The following is a 19,440-nucleotide window of genomic DNA, read 5'->3' on the forward strand; positions in this document are numbered from 1 at the left end:
TATGGAGTCATCCGCCTTACCCTCTACGGGCTTATTGGGCGCATCGCGAATCGTTCCCAAGAAGGAGGACGTTTTCCATTACTATGGTACGCGGTGTGGACACTTGGTCCGATGGTTATGGGTCCTCATGAGCGACAAAAAGCCTTCCACGGACAACCTTGGGGTGTTGTTTCTCTGTGTGGTGCTCGGGATCTTCCTCGTGGCCATGATCTTCGTCAATGCCCTATGTTATTATCAAGAGAAACTTCTTGAGAAACGAGAAGCGAACGCCATGGCCAATGCGAACGCAAGTAGGCCCGAGAGAAGAAGGACCAAGGCGACATCTAGCGTCGACATTCTCGGTTTTCGAGTCAAGCGTCAAAACGATGAGGAAATGAGTTGCCCGCTCCTAGTTGAGCCACTTAGGGAACCACGATACCAATCGATAGTTCCTCTTGACACTCGGATGCCCATTGCTACCTAGATAAACTCGATTGTTTGAATGAAATAATAATGACCAATGCATTCCAGTGCTGTGAACAAATTCTGGAGCTATACCCACATTACCAATCCTAGAATAAAAAGAATTCATTTGTGCCTCATGATTTGTTTGGTAACACTATTGATCTTTGAAGTTGGGAGCACTTTAGCTTGTGGAACATAGGGGTATAAAAAAAAATATTGTTATCCTCACTTTTGAAATTCAATCACAATTGGTTCACCGTACTTTTGAATACTTGCATTCTGCATTGGCAAAGTTGAAGGTGGGGCAAACTGAGAGAAGAGAAACTTTCTTGTACTCTCAGAAACGGCTTTGACTGTGCTTGAAAATCCCAGGAGCATGCAACAACTTGATTGATTCGACTGGTAATGTTGGCAACGTTTATGTACCACTGGCTCCTTCCCCACTTGACGTGGAGGGTCATAAAGAAATGATTGTTCAAACAAATACTAAAAGCACACAACAAACACACTAGGAATGCTTTCATAATGGATTCTTACTTGTTCCAATTCCCCTCAAGACCACAAACCCAAGTTGACACTTGAGAGGAACCATGCAACCCACTTTTGTTTGACATATTAATTTCCCATGTATTTTGACAAGCACTCCGTAATCGTAAAACAATCTACTTACTTCAAGGACTTTGATTGCATGTACAATTCATGAACTTCAACAAATAACTAGCTCATTCATCCATCTGTTGTGAAAATACATCCTCAAAACCACCATTCGGGTTATCGTGTCTCAACTCAGGTTGGATCCAATTCCCCTTTACTAGCGTTGTTGGTCCCTCATGCTCACCACCGTCTCATTTCATGGGTTGGCACCGCTTGCCAAGAGAGGGCAAAAAGTGGCGCCGGGAAATAAACTCGCGAGGGTTAATTATAACCTCGTGTGCCAACTTCGGGAAGGGCTGTGGAAAACGAGGGCCCTAAAGACTGAAACTCGTTTGAGTTGCGATTGCGAACCACTCCAAGACGCAAGTGCATTGAACAACTTTAATACCACGACACTTGAACATTAGGGCCAAATCACTAGCATTCCCTTGTTGGAAGAGTGGATCCTGAAGGCGTTAGAGGCGCTGCGTTCCTCGAGAAGAGTTGCTCTGGCGTTATTTCAACAATTAGGGAATAACAAGATGAGCGGTGGGCCTCCAGTGGTGGTCAATAATGATTCGATCAAGGAGGATCAGGAACGGATCCGACAGATCCGGAAGAACAAACTGTTCCGTCGAATCGAGGCTGACATCAAGGAACGCGATCGCAAACGCAAGCCAGGTCAGTTCTTTTGATTTACTCGAGACTAGAGACATTTCTGGTTCGTCTTCGGTGTTCAAATTCGTTGTGAACGCATTTGCGAGTGTTGGAACAAAATGAAGAGGTTTTCGCACGATTTGAATCTGACTTACGCCTTTTGGAGTACCCGGATTCGGCGACTGTACCCGACAGAGAGGCAAACGGACAGAGCTTTACGAGAGCTACAAACCCTCAGGGAAAAGACCCAACGACAACGAGAGAAAGATCATCTACTAAATCGCAAAGGCACACACATTGCAGGCAACACGCTTATAGACCTTGAATATTACCGAACGCCCAGCTTCTGTTGAATTAAGGTTCCACAGACGAATACTATTGTGTTCATGTAATGGAGTCAAATTATCAATGTCTTTTTCTAGGGGAATAGGAGAGGAGTTATCTATCATATTTTTTCAGCCTTTTCTAGCTACGAACAAAGAGAATATGATAAGTGCACGCTTTCCTGTTACCCTAACGTCATCCTGAAAAATACCTGCCAAAATCACATTATTTTTACACATTAAAGAACAAGACTTCTTTTAGCTTGAAATTGAATTGTCTTCATGTACCCTTAGTGGAAATGTTTAAGAAATGAACTAATGGTTTTGCATCTTAAAATAGAGTTTAAATCACAAGCTATGTCTAACTTCAGCATGAATAAGTGGTGTCACTATATTTTGAAAATTAAGATTGCGGTCATGATGGCAAGAACAAGAAAAGCAGCACCTCAGTCAGGCTTTCGAGGGATTGTCCGAGTGTTCATTCAATAATGAAAATGAAGCAATCCTTTGTCAATCAACTTTTCAACAACCAAAGTGAAATCGAGTCTAATTAGCCCATTTATCTGACTTAATGCTACATACCCGTCAAATAGACCAGTTCATGTTGAATGCTTCAATACCCACCGAAAACCTAAACAATCAAGAATGCGCTATGGATTATCAATGGGTTACATCTCAGTGATCCAGGATTTGATGCCTTTTCTTGAGGATTTCGTCGTGGGGTTAAACTTAGCTTGAGAATATGCATGATTAGAACGCAAATGCATGTTGAACCTTGGATCCTGCAAACAGACCAACAAGGATTGACCTGATGAGCTTTGGGAACGTACTTTATTTTCAGGCCGTCCTGAACAGTATGTGGACCGGGATAGAATTATTGCCGTCACTTTGGGCGAATCGGACATTCGAGACACGATGGTTCGTCAGCGGATGTTCATCAGCAAGAACTCTAACGTGGTGTATGAGGATGAGGCCAACTACAAGGTTCTCATTCAACAAGCGGAATATGAACTTCACAAGGGGGCGTATGGCAAGGCTCTTTCCTACCTTCACAGAGCCTGTGGGGTAATAACGGAATTTGTTGGATTTTAAACACGCAACCCCTCTATGAGCCTATATTTTTCTGTTTTCGCGGCTTGGTTACAATTCAACTCAAAATTTCATCAAATTACGGAGCACTTAGCAAATTCCCTACAAATTAAAACTTGCAGATTGTACCAGAGGACACAGTGAGCTTGCTTCTTCGAGGAGCTTGCTACGTGGGCATTCAGGAGTTTGAAAGAGGCATACAGGATGTGGACGTGGTCATCCAATTCGATCCCTCCTCTAGGGCCTATCTGGTCAAAGGAGACGCTCTTTACCACCTGGGAGATTTTGAGCATGCATTAGTTTACTACAACCGAGCTTTATTCAAATCCTGTACCACAAAGGAAGACGAGGCTGTTCGATTTGGAATCAGCCGGGCTGAAAAGGCCATTGACAATGCGTTGGGGCCGCAGGCGATAAGCCACTTCCTGACCATGAGAGTCTTGATCCAAAGGTGCGTCTGCACCACAAAGAGCCAGTCCTAATATGCATACATACACTCATTAGACATTTTTTTGCTTAGGATTCCAAGTTCCATATTCAATCTAAAGTGGCAAGACATCAAGAACCTGAAGACCAAAGAGGACCTTTTCCAGCCCAAGAAGACTTCATCCAGTAGGCTTCCGTATTCCCAGCGACGAAAAGGCGCCTCGGCAAAATCAACTTTGTCCAAGAAGGAATCTCGTTATCAGCGAGAGTTGCTGGGGAAGCTTTGTCAGGATTTGGACTACTTGGAAGATTTGGCAGATGAAATTGGCCACACTGAAAATGGACAAAAATCCAGGCCGGACAAGGACAACTCGTCCATACAAAAGGAGGCCGAAGATGCTATTTCTTTCCTAAAGAATCGCCAAGAGTTTTGGCGACAATTTAAACCCATGTATTCTGAAGGGATCTAGTATGGCTAATGGACGTTTTGGAAGAGCTGAGAAGTTTGAAGAAGTAATGTATATAATAGAGCTGTATGTTTTTACATAACAAATTAGGTAAAACAAGAAATCAAAATGTTTACCTCATTCTTGCGTCTCCCACAAAGGCAGTAAGAGTTCTTGACAATTCATGCTTCTACGGTTCGGAAAAGGACAAATAGCATCTCGTGAGTCATGACAGCCTGTTTTAGTTCTTGCTTTTACTTCAAGTCTTTGGACCCATTGAGATACAATGCTGAGACGAAGTGTTTCTTCTCATAACCTTTTATGTTTACATCGCGATTTTGATTACAATTTTGCCCAATAATCTTTAAACGAATATTTCCTTCACTTTCAAGCCATTATCTGTCTTCCAACACGGTGTTCAAAAAGCCCTATCAAGTTTCCAGAGAAATTCCCAAACACAAATTTAATTTTATTGTTTTATGGAATTCTAGTCCACATACAAAAGTTACATACCTAAAAACATTATAAAAACTAAGATTTTCAAAAACCTACTCAATGTAAATTAGAAGCACACTTAGTTAGCTCTTGAATGTAATTTACCATATCATCTATTTCACAACTACTTAGTTACAATTTCCCAAAGATATCTCACTATCGCAAACAATGAAAGATTATTTTTCAATTTTTTGCATAATTTCAAATTAAGTTAAAACCTTGTACGAGTACAACCATATCTAAAACCCTCAAAAAGCAAATTTTTGAAAATTCATTTTTAAAAGCGTCCAAGGTACATTTAGTTGAGTGGTCACTGAAAATTTCACAAATATCAATGAAGCCTTAAAGAAGCTATTTTCAATCAGTTTCAACAAAGTCTTCAAGAAACGACAAAATCTATAACATTGTCTGTTGTATGTACCGTCTTCAGAATTCAAGTGAATGCATAACTAAGTGTACACATGNGTGTTTTAAATGACATTTTATAGCATTTTTAGCTTTTGTGAGACTATGTAAGAAGAGGAAAAATATTCTTTTGTTTTTGTGATATTGAAAATCGATATTAATTCATTCGGAAATTGAATTAACATATAACCGGGGCATTTTGGGGCTAAAAACGATAAACTTGGGCCACTAAATTCCATGTAACTAAGAAGCGGTGAAACAGATGATATCATAATTTATATTCAAGAGCTAACTAAATGTGCTCCCAACTTATATTGAGTAGGTTTTTGAAAATTTTAGTTTTTATAATGTTTTTAGGTATGTAAGTTTTTTAAGTGGGCTAGAATTTCATAAACCAATAAAATCAGAATTGTTCCCCATAATTTTCTGAGGGAGAAAAATGCCAAGGTGTGCTTGGGAATTCCCATCAAAACTTTAAAGGGTATTTTTACCACTGTGCCAAAATATGCATGAGCTTTGTCCTAAGCCATATTTTAAGGTCAATTATTGTGACCGTAGAAGCTTAACTTGCGGGTTAGTCCTCCCCTCTTCTTTTTCAGGCTCCTTCATTGTTCAATTTGTTTCCCTACCTTGTTTCCCTAATTCGTCTATCAAACATCCCGTAATATTTAATCGTCGAAAATATAGAAGAACTATGATGATGATTCATTGCAAAAGTTGTGGCGATAATATTGCTTGTACCGCCTACCACTTCAAACCAAACCTCAAGAAAACTTTCAAGGACCTAAAGCCAAATTAGAAACGAACGAACAAGTACTTCAAACAATTGTTAGCCGTTGAATAAACTTCACAGAAATATGAAAGTTGGATCCTTTCACTAAAAATTCGTTATGATTATAAAATTTGCATTTTTCCACAAAAATGACCTAAAAATTAAGGTGCTGAAAAGCGAATCACAGTATAGTATCAAATGTGATCAATGAATGCACTAGATTCGTAGAAATAACATGGTTGCAATCATGTGCTCGTCAACCTTCTCTAAGCTTGGCATTGATGTTTTGAAATTGCTCAAAACACCGGATTTCCAAAAGAATGAACAACAGAGGGAAAATATGCTTCCGGGCCTTTATAAATGCAAAGGGTCTCCCTCCCAGCACGTTTTAGAGCCTAGAGCGTGAAGAGTAATGTGGCCTTGTGGTCATTAACGGATCTTGGGGATTGCCATTAGAATTGCCTGTTGTGCACATTTCTAAATTGATTTATTGAGGTTAATGGCTCCAAAGCTCCGCCCAGAAGTTCAAAAGTCTGGCTGGGTAAATGATTGATTGGGTACTATTAGATTAAGCCAATTTTCCCGCATACCATGTAAGATATCTTCATCAAATCGAGCCCATCCTCAATGGTCCAAGTTGTCCCATATTCATATATTTTGGATGGCGATGACGAACAGATTGAAAATTGAGATTTGAAATAGTAGGACGACTGGATAAGTCTTTTGGACGTGATCTATGAAACTCTCTGTTAGAGGTTGTTTCCGCTTGTATGTGTCCAAAGTTTGTTGGTATAAAGTGGAAACAGGAAGTAATAAACTGAAGCAGACACATCTCCCTTTTTAAGGTAAATTTCACGCTTTATTTATTCACTTCTTTCAAGCCTGTGGGTAACTCCTCAGGGTAATGAAGAGCTTTTGGCAACAATTTCAAGATTTGTCGCCTTGAATGGTTAATGAAACCAATGATTTCCTTCCATTTGCCAAAAAAACACGGGGAGGATCATTGACAAACATCCAATTGGCTGAAACGAAGGTGGGCATACACGAAGAACGATCAAACTTCGTTAATCCATTACCTGAATGTTTTCAATTGCTATGGCTTCAAATGAAATACTCGCAAGTTGTAAAGCCTTGGCTACGTTTTGAATGTTGGAGCACCAAATCAATCGTCCAACTTGTGCACTTCAGACATTTTATTTCGATAGCCAGTAAAAAGCAAATACCTTCAGGTAGTATATGAATCAAAGGATTGCAGAAAAACAGGTAAAATGAAACGATTCCAAAACGTAAAGAGGTGCGTCATTCCTGCAATGGTACAGGTCCAAAATACTTTAAAAGACTGATTCCTAGCCCTCCCAATCACTATTTTTTTAAACATCATGTTCATGCTTGATGTTATTTCCTTTACAGATTATTGTTCCCAACATTGAAACTGGTCAGGTTGAGACCATTGCTCAATATCAATATCATTTCAGAGACCAAAAATGAACATTCCGGTTTAAAAATTAGCCTCACCAATATTTAAGCACTTTCATTGGTCCAAAAGAAAAAAAAAATCCTTAAATATTCATAAACCTAATGATTTAACACACAAAAATTTAGATGCTCCCAAAATTGGAGCACCGCCTTTCTTACGAGGTGCAAAAAGTTTGGCTAACTTGGTGTATTTTCCCATCAACACGACCTACAAATGATCCCTTTGCGACGCATTAAACCGATTAACGAATTAGGGGCGACATAACGCTGCCCACCTATGCCCCGACAGAGCATGTGAGATTTTCTTCCTGTGTAAAATTCCTTTTCCCACTCCCGCCTCTCATTTGGGACTGGGTTTGTGCAATTTCAGTGTACATTTCAGCAACCACCCATTGTCCAAGTATGAGAGCCTTGAGAGATCGAAAGTTGCTAGCTTGGAAGGAGTCGATAGTGGGTCCTGCTTGACTGTACGTAGCACCATCAAGCAATGTGCTCCCCGCGTTTTCACCAGGTAAATCAGTCCGCCAGTCAGTCAGTCAGTGAGTCAGTGGAAGTGAAAGGCTCTCGTTGAAATGTTCGATCTGATACCTGGCTCAAAGCAGCAGCGCAGGGCATGCATCAGTTCACCTACGGTTTAAGCTGAATGACCTCTGTACACTCACGTGAGTGTGACCATCACGGAACCAGTCCTTCCATGTTTACCATGCCTTTCAGATGATCAAAATTTTTCGCTTAAATATGAATTTCTCCTGATAAATATGAGCCTAGTCTAGATCATCGTATTTGTGCACATCTATTTTGTGTTTGGCCCAAGCTCACCCTGAGCTCCGATTGGATGGCACCGGTTCTCCCTTCAATCATACCTGGGTAAATCCACAACAACACCACCACTAGCACCACCGTGTTCGAAGAGCTCCACAACCGTGTCGCCGACCGGTCTGTTCTCTGTTCTGTGCTTGCTTGGTCGTCTTGAAAAAGGTTTTTTTTTTCCTCTTCTTCTCTGTAGTTACTCTCATCCTCTCTTTTTTGCATTGGAGAGAACTTCCAATTGGAGAAAACGCCCGTTTCCGCTCAATTCTTCGAGTCCAAAGAGGATTTCACAAGCAAATATTAGTGGCTGAAATCAATCCTCCACTTGTGCTTATCAGTGGGATGATGAGTTAATATGTTGTTACAACTTTTGTGAGTCAACGCGACAATCTTGAGAATTCTTTACATTTCAAGTCCCGCGTCAGCTGACAGGTAAGCATCATTGTTATTCACATTTGAAGTGATCGGATGAAAAGAGTTCCTTTGAAGTGTTCGTGACTCACACCATGTTGCTCCAATTATTTGCGAACCAATTTTTTTTATCATCAGACGTGTTGGTAGTTGTGCACCAATTTCCTGCGGGTGGTTACCGTTTAATACTTGCAGGGTGAGCTATACAACTCAACCATATGTTTATCGTTCATGAAAGATCTCTTTTGAACAAGCGGTGCTTTTGTATTTCAATCAAAGGTGTCTTTTCAAGTCTGTATGTAAGTCTAATACCGCCGCCCTCTGGTGGCCGGATCATCAACCTGAACCTTTTTTTTATGGCATAAGTATCTACAGCAGGAGAGTGTTGAAGACCTAAAGTGATAGACTTGAGTGCGCAATTTAACAACCATGGTTTATGGCGCCGTTTGTGGTTGGGTTCGGGAATAATGACGAACTTGATTTTGTCCAGAGATTGAAGTTTTTCTGCCTCATCGAACTGGCAAGTATGCATCTACTGTGCATTCTTTTATAACATTACATGAACGCTTCGGCCATTGAGAGTCGAGAAAAATATGTGCCTCTGAAGAAATGGTATTTTTAAGCCAAGCATGTTGATCAAAATGAGAAAAAAGGAAGCATGTTAATGGAAAAACCATAACACCTCCTTCAGATTAATGATTGTTGCTCAATAAGTGTTGCCCAATTTCTCAAATAATTCAAAATTATGTCAGGATGGAGAAGGTGTTTGATTGCATCTGATGGGTACGCAATCAGTAAATGATAATGAATGGGACTTGATCTTATCTTTTCACAAGAGGTATTTATGACTTAAATCTTGTGTTTTTGTGGGAAAACCCATACATGTTGTGATGCCAGGGAAAGAACGTTAGCCTGTAAAATATCTGTGCGTCAAAGTAAATAGGAGCAGCCATTCATTTGGCATGTTTATTCATAAATACAGTACACTTCAGGGACATCCACTTGACTACGGTTTGATAGTTCATTGAAGGTTCCAAAGCAAACAGTAATCAAATTTAGCGTATTGTCTAATTTGACTAAACAAACAGTAATTTAAAATGAAGTTCTAGTAGTCAACAAATGCAAGGTTATGTTAAAAGCGTATGTAAATACTTATCAAGAACTTAGTTTCGCAGAATCCCAATGAACTTGTGAAAAACAAAGTCAAAAGTACGCTCCCTTGATTTCATTTTAATCAAAAGAAAGCCAAGGAGAGCCTGACAGTCCCTTCAAAACTGATGCTCATTTGACATATTATCAGTTATTCAGGTTACACCATTGAACTAATCCGATGAAATATTTTCCAAATCCAGTGTTTGAAAACGTTCTAGTCCTCTGGAGGGCAACTTTGCACCAAGGCTGTAATGAAACTTCAGAGTATACGTATTTTGCTCAAAATAGGTTTGCCAAGGTAATGAACTGGGCACTCAACAAGGGAATCTTCCAATCCAATTCCCTTCTTGTCTGCCAGGTAACGGCTCTTTGGCTGTTTTTCATGTGTGAAACAACATTTGACCTTTTCTTGGTTTGAAAATGTGTTTTATTGCTTGAAGCAATCTACAAACCAAGTGAATCTTCAAGTACCTTCCTCTGTTGCATTGACGAAAATTCAGTCAACACCGTATGCCATACAAAGAAGAAAGTCGGAAACATGGATTCTCGATACAGGTGTTCCCCCTCTCCCTCGACTTTTCTAAGCAAATAGATAATCAAACCCTCATCTTTTTTTACAGGTTTTCGAAACCGGGGGATTCCATACAAATACCAGTCGTGCACTTGTAAAGAGAGTCTGGCCCACCCTGCCGTGTTTTGATTCAGGGAAATTTTGCCCGGATCAAGAACGATTGTGAGCAAATGATAAGAAAACTGCTGAAGTGAGGGGAAAAAACGTAGGAGAGGTTTCAAGAGGTGCGAAATTTGATACCTCTCTGCTAGAGTAGGTCTTCTTGTGCGTGTATCGACTCTGAGTGAAGAACGTGGTAATCATAATAATCATGGGGATCAAGACTACTGCGATTAGCATTGCTTGATTGAGATCGAGGGCTCTTCTGTTGTATTCACTCGAGTGGAATGCGACGAATGTGTTTTGATGCCAATCTCTAATCCCAAGATTTGTTAGAAGCAAGAAGCCATGTCAAATTTATACAGAACGGCCAGTGATCGGGGGCTGTGGAAGAAATATCACAAGGACAACATCCAGCATTTCCACAAGCCGCAATACTTGGACAAGGATAAGGACAAACCTCAGGTGAGACAAAATCGTGTTATTTGTTGTTGCCAACTTATCGGGGCCTTTTAAGGCCAAAAATAATTCGCATGGTTAGATGTTAAAATCGATTCCTTTTCAAACCTCTGAGAATCATGCTTTTCCTTGTTTAAAAATCGTTGAATTACCGAAATCGAAATGCCCCAAATTTTCAATCCCCGTGGCATGTGTGCATGCCTAAGCTCAAATTATGCCGAAGCATTTAAACCCCGAAATGCATACAAATTCATCACGAGACTTTGAGTGTGTTGTTCGTGGCTAATCTTGTTGCCCATACCTGAAGACGTTCCAAGTTTTCTGAAATGTCAATATTAGCCACTAGATTAGACAAGAACAGTGTTGCTCTTACTGGCATTGTGGATGAAATTCCCACATTTCTCCGACATAAGCATTCTTACCATGTAATATTGATTTTAATTCAAACACAAGTTGAATTTCAAGCCAAACTGGCAAAACCAATGTTATAAAACCTACCTCAAAATTAGAAAAAAGGGTATTAAAACTGGTTTTCTGGTTGTCTCATGCCTTTAACTAGATTAGACAAGAACAGTGTTGCTCTTACTGGCATTGTGGATGAAATTCCCACATTTCTCCGACATAAGCATTCTTACCATGTAATATTGATTATAATTCAAACACAAGTTGAATTTCAAGCCAAACTGGCAAAACCAATGTTATAAAACCTACCTCAAAATTAGAAAAAAGGGGATTAAAACTGGTTTTCTGGTTGTCTCATGACTTTAACTTAACCAATTGAAAAGCCAATGCGATTCAAATTGATTTTTTGATTGTTTATAGTGGTGTCGTACCTGCGATGAGAGTAGGAACAGCTGTTTTCAACGGAGTTTTCAAAGCATGTTCTAGTAGTGTTCATGATGTTTATTTGCGATGGCTTTGGTATCTAGCAATGATACTTATGAAGGTGTGCACTTGGCCTCCCTGAACTTTTTCTGCACTCCCTCTCACCCCTCACAATCACATTGCAAATGTAAAGTCCATTCAAACAGTCCAGCAAACAATGCTCAAATTACGAGCATAAAGCAAAAGGCAGTGAGAGTCCAGTTGATTCTGTTTGTGTTTGGAGTATTTCATGAATTAGTTTAGTCAATCCAGAATGTAACTAAAACACATGAAACGCTTTATGGGAAGTATTATGTCATTTTGTTTGAGTTTCGCACTTAAAAGACCCTTTTGTTCAAATAGTCTCATGTTCTTGCGCATGATCGGGGCGAACGAGATTAGTAATCTGCTCTTGCTCAATCTCGTTCCATGTTGACTTTGGCCTTATCACAGACTGATATGAGAATTCTTTGACTCATTGCAGGTGACCTATTCACGTTTGAATTTGGGTGAGAATATACGCAGCTACAACAACCGGCAGAGCAATCCCAACATCTCCAAAGACATTGAGGAAATCAACGACAGGTTCAACCGAGCCTACAGTGCCGAACACATTCCCAGGAAGTACTCGACGAAAAGTGCCCCTGGATCTCGTGCCGTCACCCCCAATCGACTTCGGAACAAGGACCGTTACCTCTGCAACGGCCATTACGAACCCTTTGGGATAGACCCAAAGGCTGGGTTCAATTCCGTGCCAAGACCCACCACAGCCGACTCGCAATTCAGTCAAGAGACTTTTCCCGACGATGATCGAATGTCGTATGAGTCACGCTCCTTGGCAGCCTACAGTAATTTCTCAGGCCGAGACTCTGTTCTTGATAATGGTTTGAACTCGAACGGTTATCGATACCCATATCCAAGTGAGCCCGAGCAGGATAAGCCCAACCCATTTGTGAGAGGTACAGAGATCCAACGGGAGGCCAACACAAGTGTTCAAGCCTATTTGAGGCACCACAATAACCAAGTAATCAATCGATACGCCGATAGCGTGTCTTCAAGTGTTATTTCCACCTCAGACTCGGCAAAGCCTTTCCCGGGACGAATTGAGGACCTGCCCAGTCCCACAAGCCCTTTTAAAGTCAGTTCCAACACGGAAGACGACGAATTGCTACTCAGCCCCACTGGGAGTGCGAGTTCAAGACAAAAGATTCGACAGCTCCGAGACGAGTACCTAAACCGTTCGCCTGAAGAACTTGTCTTACAAAAGCCCAAGACGAACAAGTATCTCAAGGAGGAGAACCGTTGGACTTCTCCAACAAAGAAGCCCCAAGACAAGATTGACAAAATGAATGGAATGGGGACGGAAGTATCCAGTGGCGTGGTGTCATCTTACCATGCCCCTGAGATGCATCATGCTCAAATGGTGACCCTTCGACGGGATTCGTCATCAAGCTCATCGGACTCCGAGGGTGCTACCAGTCCTCCTTCACACATGGTCCTTCAAAGCCCAATGGCCCCACTTCCACCAATGGTGCGCCAACCAAGACCAACCGAGCAACCCCCACCTCCTCCACCACCAGCACTGCCGAAAAAAGGCGTTCAGACTGTGGTCAGGAACTCTTTCATGTCGGCTGGAGGCCCACCAGGGTCCTCACAAGCCTCAATGGAGGGCCCCGTTGAGCCCAGTTTTCAAACTAATGACAAGTTTCAAGACCCCCCAAAGAAGAAAGGAGGATTCTTTGCTTCTTTGTTCAAGAAAAAGACAGAAAATAAGAACAGGAACACTAATGGGATATCCACTTCAGTTGAGTATGATACAACCAGTGATGACAGTAGTAGTGACAGCAGATCTGAGGATGAGAGCGAGGTCCTCAAACAAGAACCATTCATTCGGGGCCAAACAGGGCTGATTCGCCATCCCAATAGAACAGTTGAGATACCCATCCAAAGGGAACCTCCAAAGACCCTTCCAAAGCCACAGGTTAATGGGGAAGCAAGCGTTCATGGCACATTTTCAAAGCCCAATTATGACCGACAAAAGTCTGACACTTCTGCAGAGAGTGGACCTCTGTCAAGTTCTTCCCCGCTACCTCCACCTCCTGCGCCTGAAGAACTAGTTGACTTGACGAGACACGAACTGGAACGACGACCCTCCCAATCCAAGCCAACCAATCTGGATGATCGTCTGGTTGAGGTGGAGCGGAAAAATTCGCTATCAGACATGGCATCAGGTGTGAGGCCAAGTGAGGCCCCAGTATCCAATCTTTCCGAAAGTCATCAACAGTTCCGGCACTTTGAGACCTCATCCATCCATTTCACCACGGAAGCACTGGCCAAAATGATCCCCAGCCCGGATGATCCTTTGTATGCTAATGTGACCCGTTCCAAAAAAGTTGAAAACAGTATTTCGGCCTCACATGACACCACTCAAGAGATTGATGTTGATGAGGCCCTTGGCTTTCAAAGTAGTGACGAATATGAGCACAACAAGAAATCTGCTGAAAAGGTGGAATGGTCTTCTACGCCTGGACCAAGCTCTTTAAGAGAACCCGTGGAAATGCATCCAGATTTCCATAGACCATCAGACAGTCCAACAAAAGAATCCAAGAAGAAGAAGCATGGTTTCTTTAATTTTGGGCGCAAAAAAGATGAGCAACAGCCATTACCCGAGCTTCCTGTTGATGAGAAAACATTCCCAGGTCCTGTTGTTGATGTAGTTGCCCAAAGTCGACAAGAGCACCAGCAATTCGAGTCTGAAAATGGTGCTTCAATTGCATCTGCACAACAGCACTTCTCTGTGGAGGTGAGACGAAAGTCCAGAAAGGATTCTTCCCCCTCAATTACGTCTAAGTCTTCTCCATCTTCTCGAGCATCAACTAAATCTCCACAACGATCCTCCAGCGATACACGAGGCTCCTTTCAAAAATCAAATGGAATGCTGGGGGGTTTGTTCAAGTCGCCGTTTTCTGAGGCTAGAGCTAAGAGGACGACGACTCCTCGGCCCAAATCGTTTGGAGGCCTAGGGGGTGCTGTGGATGTCAGCCATTACTTGGATGATGAAGAAACGCCAATGCCAAAGAAATTGGAAAGAAATGTCTCTACAACCACGGACGATGACGCTGATCCAACTTACCAGCATATCAGTAGATCCACAATGCCAGTCTCTCGCCAAGAGAGCAGAGGCCAAGAGACTGGGTCCATTTCGTCGTCCAGGTCATCCTTTGTGGAGCCTGTGAAAGAGAAAAAACGCGGTTTTTTCAGTTTTGGATCCAAGAGGAAGATCAAAAACAAGGACAAGACCCGACAAATTCAATCCAGTCAAAATCTATCAAAGCACAAGAGTACTGGTTTTCTACACCAGAGTGATCAGTCCTACAGTGACTCAAGGACCTCCCTCGATCGGCAATCCCTGTCCAGTTTTCCTGATGATCAGTACCAGGACCAAGGCTCCTTCAACCGGAATTCCAAACGGAAGAGCGGATTCTGGGGATCCAAACCACGTGGACCACCTAAAAGGACAACCATGCCATCCTCGAGAAGCATGGGTGGAGGCTTGTCTGGACCACTAGGGCCTCCAGGACCACGCGGACGCTCATCATCCATGCCAAGGCCAAGAAATAGCTCAGGGCTGTCGGGCCTCTTTGGAGTGAAACCCAGTCCAAGAAGAGGCCCTCCCATCTCCTCACGTAGAGGCAGCTTTGACGAGAGGTCTGTGGATATGGAGTTGCAGAGAGGATTCCCTTCTAATCGTGGTGGACATCAGAGCCTACCCCGGCGAAGACCACCAGGTGGAGGGTTTGGAAGTATGTTCAATGTTGGTGGCTCTCGAGGCCGTGCTCCACCCAGACGAGGACCACCTCCTCCCATGAATGATGACGAGGAGTACAATCAGGCCATCCGTCCCACTCAATCACTCCCTCGGAGGAAACCTAGTGGCAGCCTTGGAAGCTTATTTGGGGGAAATTCCGCTCGACGCTCTGGCAGACGCCCGCCAATGAGATCCCAGCCAGGCACCCCAAGTGGCAGAACTCCGCCAAATCGCTTCCAAGACATGAACGAAATGGGCCCTGCTACTCCCAATGACATGAGACCTCAACAAGAGCTTCAAATGGAGGCTGGGGAGACAAGAGAGAGAAGCAATAGCCCTTCAGAGAAATTCCCTCAGGCAAATGAACTCAAACCAACACCAACTCCAAACAACATTTCCATTGATCCAGTTCATCCTCGGTCTGACTCTCTATCATCTCAGAGACAGATGGGCAGACGAAGTGGACGGTTTAGAAAGCAGATTGGGAATTCTTCCAACGGGTCAGCACCTCGATTTGGTCAGTCCCAGTCCTCCCACGACCTCTCTCTGCCGCCCTCAGCTGTTCGGGCACAGAACAATGAGGCTAGGGCCAATGCTCTGTTTGGTACACCCTCAAGAGCCAGCCCGGTTAGTATGTCTGCCTCCAATTTGTTACAAGACTCCATCGATCTTGCTCCAGAAGAGAGGGAGCTGTCTCAAAAGGACCGCATGAGGAACACCACTAAGTCATCAACCTCTTTGGCAAGGACCGAAAGCTACCGTCAGGCAAAGAACGCTCCTTTAAAAGACGATGTCATTACTGAAATCGGGGGGAATGGTCTTCCTCCCCGTCAGTCCAGGTCGCACAGCTCCATGCCAAGATTGAGCAATAAGAACAAGCCCATACTCACTGAGTTCAAAGGCGGACCCAGAGCCAAGGACGACCTGGACTCGCGATCTTTGGGTGCCCGTTCGGATGGAAGTCGCAAAGGCGGACCCGATCCATGTGTAGTAATGTAAACCCAGAATGCAATGCATCGTTGTTTCAACTGTATACTGTGCTGTACGTCAAGTCAGTGTTGTATTATTGTTTTTATACATGAATTTTACATGGAGAAGTTGTGATTTCAGTGATTATTCATTTAATGCCATATCATCATCAATTGCGATAAAATAAAGTGTAAGTTAAGTTAATATCAAACACAATCATCCATAGGGTTTTGCATTCTGATAGTTGCTGCCTATTCAGCTAACTTAAAAAAAGAGAAAAAAAGGTGTAAAGCTTCTAAATGAGATTACAAACGTTGCTCTTGGTGTGGAACCCCCCACAAGAGCTCATCAACTTGGATTGTTCTCTCAGTCGCAATTCAGTCTCTTCCAAGTCTTGCTCCATCTTGGCCTTGGCCTGGTCATTGTATCTATTCTTACTGGCCTTGAAAGCGGTATAAGCCTGAAGAATGGGAATAATAGGTGTTGGAACATAATCCAATTTCTCGTCCAAGATAAAGATCGGATTATCACTTTCAATAGCGCTTTCAAAGACCTTGAAAGTCCCTGGTAGAGCTTTCTTTGTTGGCGCGTCCACAACTATCTTGTTAGGCGGACATCCTTCAACGAGTTCTTCTGCACGATGAACAGTCGATCCAAACAGACCAAATTTCGGAACCTTGTCCCCCATAACAGCAGCCACAACCGGACCCGTGCTAATTGCCACTGACAAGGATAGCTTCGTGCCAATGCCAATTGGGTCTTTGAATGCTTCATTGGCCGCGTTTTGAAGTTCCAAAGCCAACATTCCTATGCTGTCCGCTTGGGCATTTGGTGGATAATCCCCAGTGAAATCCGCAATAGCCATGAAATTCTCAATGGTTTGAATGTAGAAGGTCTTGGTATTCTCGATCAGATGCTCGAAGACCTTCTTGATGTTATCCACCAAGTCCACGAAATCGTCTGACTTGGCGTCCCGAGTCATCCCTTCCACGTCCTCGATTCGAGCAATTAGGATTGGGACCGAATCAAGCTTGGACACCATGGGGAACTTTTCTTGAATCAACTTGTGTAACAGCTTTGGGGGGATCAGTTGACAAAGACGTTCTTCTTCTTCCTTTTCCAAATCAGTGATCTTGTCCTCCATTTTCTCCAATATTTGGTCATTGGTCAGTAGAAGTTGTCGGGTCATTCGTTCTTCCATCTGTATGTATGTACAGTAAGAGAGGAGCATGTAATGAAAGCACTCATTGTACCTTACTTATTACTCAGATACCAAATATTGACTCGAGGTGATCATGATATCGCGAGAATAATCATGCATTGACAAGTCATTGATGAAGAGTCCATTTCGCACCAAGTTGGGCAGATTATCAATGATCGGACAACCAATGAAGAGAATTTTCTTCCACATGGACATGAACATCAAACAGCCTCGAATTTGAAGACGATCCAAGTCCACGTCGTCATCAAAATTCTTCTGCAATTAGATGGATCGCGATTGCTCCCAATGGCCAATTGACCAATTTCATAAGCGTCACTTATTCGTTTTAGGCGGATGTACGGTACAGGGATCGCGATTGCTCCCAATGGCCAATTGACCAATTTCATAAGCGTCACTTATTCGTTTTCAATTGCATAATCTCTTTACTTTTGACATGAATTGAGCGATCAGTCCCTTACCAGAGCATCGTCCTCGGTGGTGAGTTTGATCTGCCTACTTCGGGCGGTTCGTTGGGCGGGGATGAGGGATTGGAACACAAACACGTTATTGGTCTTTTGCATGAATTGGTCCGCATTGAACTCAACCAAAGGCCGGACCAGAGTGAAGCAATTACTCAATGGCATGCCAATACAATCGGGGATGATCTGTCTCAAGGAGGTCCCCACCAAAGTGATCACCAAGGACTCGGACAAGAGAATCGAGAAGGGGAAGATTTCAAAGATCACATGCGCCCGAATTGGCAACGAAGCCTCTTGTCTCAAGGTCATGTTCTGTTGATTCACCACAAAAGCCGAGTTGTCAAACTCCAATCTGAAAGCGAATAACAATAGGCGTGTGTGCTTGTGGGCGTTTGTGTGGCGTTTGTGCGGTGTGAGAAACGGAATTAGCCGATTCCAAATCCAGTGTTCAAACTTACAGATAACTCACGCTGATGGTGTCAAAGATGACCTCTTGGCGTTGGATTTTGATCTTCAAATCGATATTGAAGTAGACCTTGGCCAATTGCTTCATCTGGCCCAAGACATAATAGCTGAAGCCCCGTCGCTTCGATCGGTAATAGAGGGTGAGTCCTGAAATTGAACAAACACGGCCTTTTGATTGTTGGGCGCCCTTAGGGACCCTTGTCCGTTCAGCCTTTACGCGACCTTTCTCATGTTCCCGATCCACGAAGAACGAAGGCGCTCTCATCTTGGTGAAGGTGAGCTTGAAGTAGTCGTGGCAATTGTCCAGATTCATGATGAATTCGCGGAATTCACGAGCAATGGACAGGACCGTTTGCCGATAGCCCAATTGCTCGGCCACATTCACAAAATAAACCCCAACTCCTAAAGGCCATCCACACAAGCAAGAAAATCACATGAGAAATGATCCCTTGACCGCCCCACCTAACCGTCCAGTTTACCTTCAAAAATGTCTTGCTCAGGAGTTGAGAGCAAAAGACTGGCCTTCTTGCCAATCTTGGGGATGTAACCCTCCGGGTAGACCTTGTCAATCTCAGCTCGTTCAAAGGGCAATTTCGCCGAGAGGATGATGTCCTCGACCATTTTGGGATGGAAATTGGCCCGGAGATAGCCGAGGACATTTTCAATGATCAAGCCGTACATGGCGACGTATTGTGAGCGAGTTCCAACCTGATCCGTCCTAATCTTGTTCCATGTTGAACTGAATCATTGGCTTGGATCATCAACCCCCTCCATCTCATCTCACCGCACGTCATTCCATAAAAGAAATGGATGGCCCAATCGCATGCTTTGAGACACATTTTTATTGGCGGATAATACTGACATGAATTGGAAACAAGCCAGTTTCATAAGAAATGGCCTTATGTTGAGTACGTATGTTTCAAGTGTTTTCATGAGGAGGTCTGGAAGGTCTGGAATGACGGGACCGGTTTGTCCGTGGTGGGTGG

The 19,440-nt window shown here is 43.0% G+C and overlaps 4 protein-coding genes across 6 annotated transcripts in view; 2 read left to right on the forward strand and 2 right to left on the reverse strand.

The window, feature by feature from the left end:
- The first annotated feature begins 1,347 nt into the window (after positions 1-1,347).
- On the forward strand, positions 1,348-4,584 carry LOC131882230 (outer dynein arm-docking complex subunit 4-like). Its single transcript, XM_059229322.1, has 4 exons — positions 1,348-1,758; positions 2,899-3,122; positions 3,269-3,597; positions 3,667-4,584. Exons 1-4 carry the CDS (start codon positions 1,620-1,622, stop codon positions 4,040-4,042), a joined length of 1,068 nt encoding a protein of 355 aa, XP_059085305.1. The 5' UTR covers positions 1,348-1,619; the 3' UTR covers positions 4,043-4,584.
- Positions 4,585-8,261: 3,677 nt separating this feature from the next.
- Positions 8,262-16,525, forward strand: LOC131882227 (serine/arginine repetitive matrix protein 2-like). Of its 3 annotated transcripts, none has more exons than XM_059229316.1 (3): positions 8,262-8,408; positions 10,160-10,674; positions 12,017-16,525. In XM_059229316.1, the coding sequence occupies exons 2-3, from the start codon at positions 10,558-10,560 to the stop codon at positions 16,337-16,339; spliced, it is 4,440 nt and encodes a 1,479-aa protein (XP_059085299.1). In that variant the 5' UTR covers positions 8,262-8,408; positions 10,160-10,557; the 3' UTR covers positions 16,340-16,525. The 3 variants fall into 3 exon arrangements, with proteins under 3 accessions (XP_059085299.1, XP_059085301.1, XP_059085300.1); XM_059229318.1 differs by lacking the exon at positions 8,262-8,408 and adding an exon at positions 8,447-8,583; XM_059229317.1 differs by lacking the exon at positions 8,262-8,408 and adding an exon at positions 9,985-10,094.
- Positions 16,526-16,534: 9 nt separating this feature from the next.
- LOC131882228 (soluble guanylate cyclase 88E-like) lies at positions 16,535-19,216 on the reverse strand. The gene is made up of 6 exons (XM_059229320.1): positions 18,934-19,216; positions 18,677-18,856; positions 18,448-18,601; positions 17,990-18,341; positions 17,583-17,786; positions 16,535-17,510 (listed from the first exon to the last, which is right to left on the reverse strand). The coding sequence occupies exons 1-6, from the start codon at positions 19,133-19,135 to the stop codon at positions 16,605-16,607; spliced, it is 1,998 nt and encodes a 665-aa protein (XP_059085303.1). The 5' UTR covers positions 19,136-19,216; the 3' UTR covers positions 16,535-16,604.
- Positions 19,217-19,246: 30 nt separating this feature from the next.
- LOC131882380 (uncharacterized) overlaps positions 19,247-19,440 on the reverse strand; it is a gene marked incomplete in the record, with an annotated part of 2,597 nt that continues 2,403 nt past the window's right edge. The window contains 1 exon segment of the mRNA XM_059229508.1: positions 19,247-19,422. Coding sequence (XP_059085491.1) covers positions 19,384-19,422 — 39 coding nt within the window.

Source organism: Tigriopus californicus, chromosome 6 (genome assembly GCF_007210705.1).
Source record: "Tigriopus californicus strain San Diego chromosome 6, Tcal_SD_v2.1, whole genome shotgun sequence".
Classification (NCBI taxonomy): domain Eukaryota; kingdom Metazoa; phylum Arthropoda; class Copepoda; order Harpacticoida; family Harpacticidae; genus Tigriopus; species Tigriopus californicus.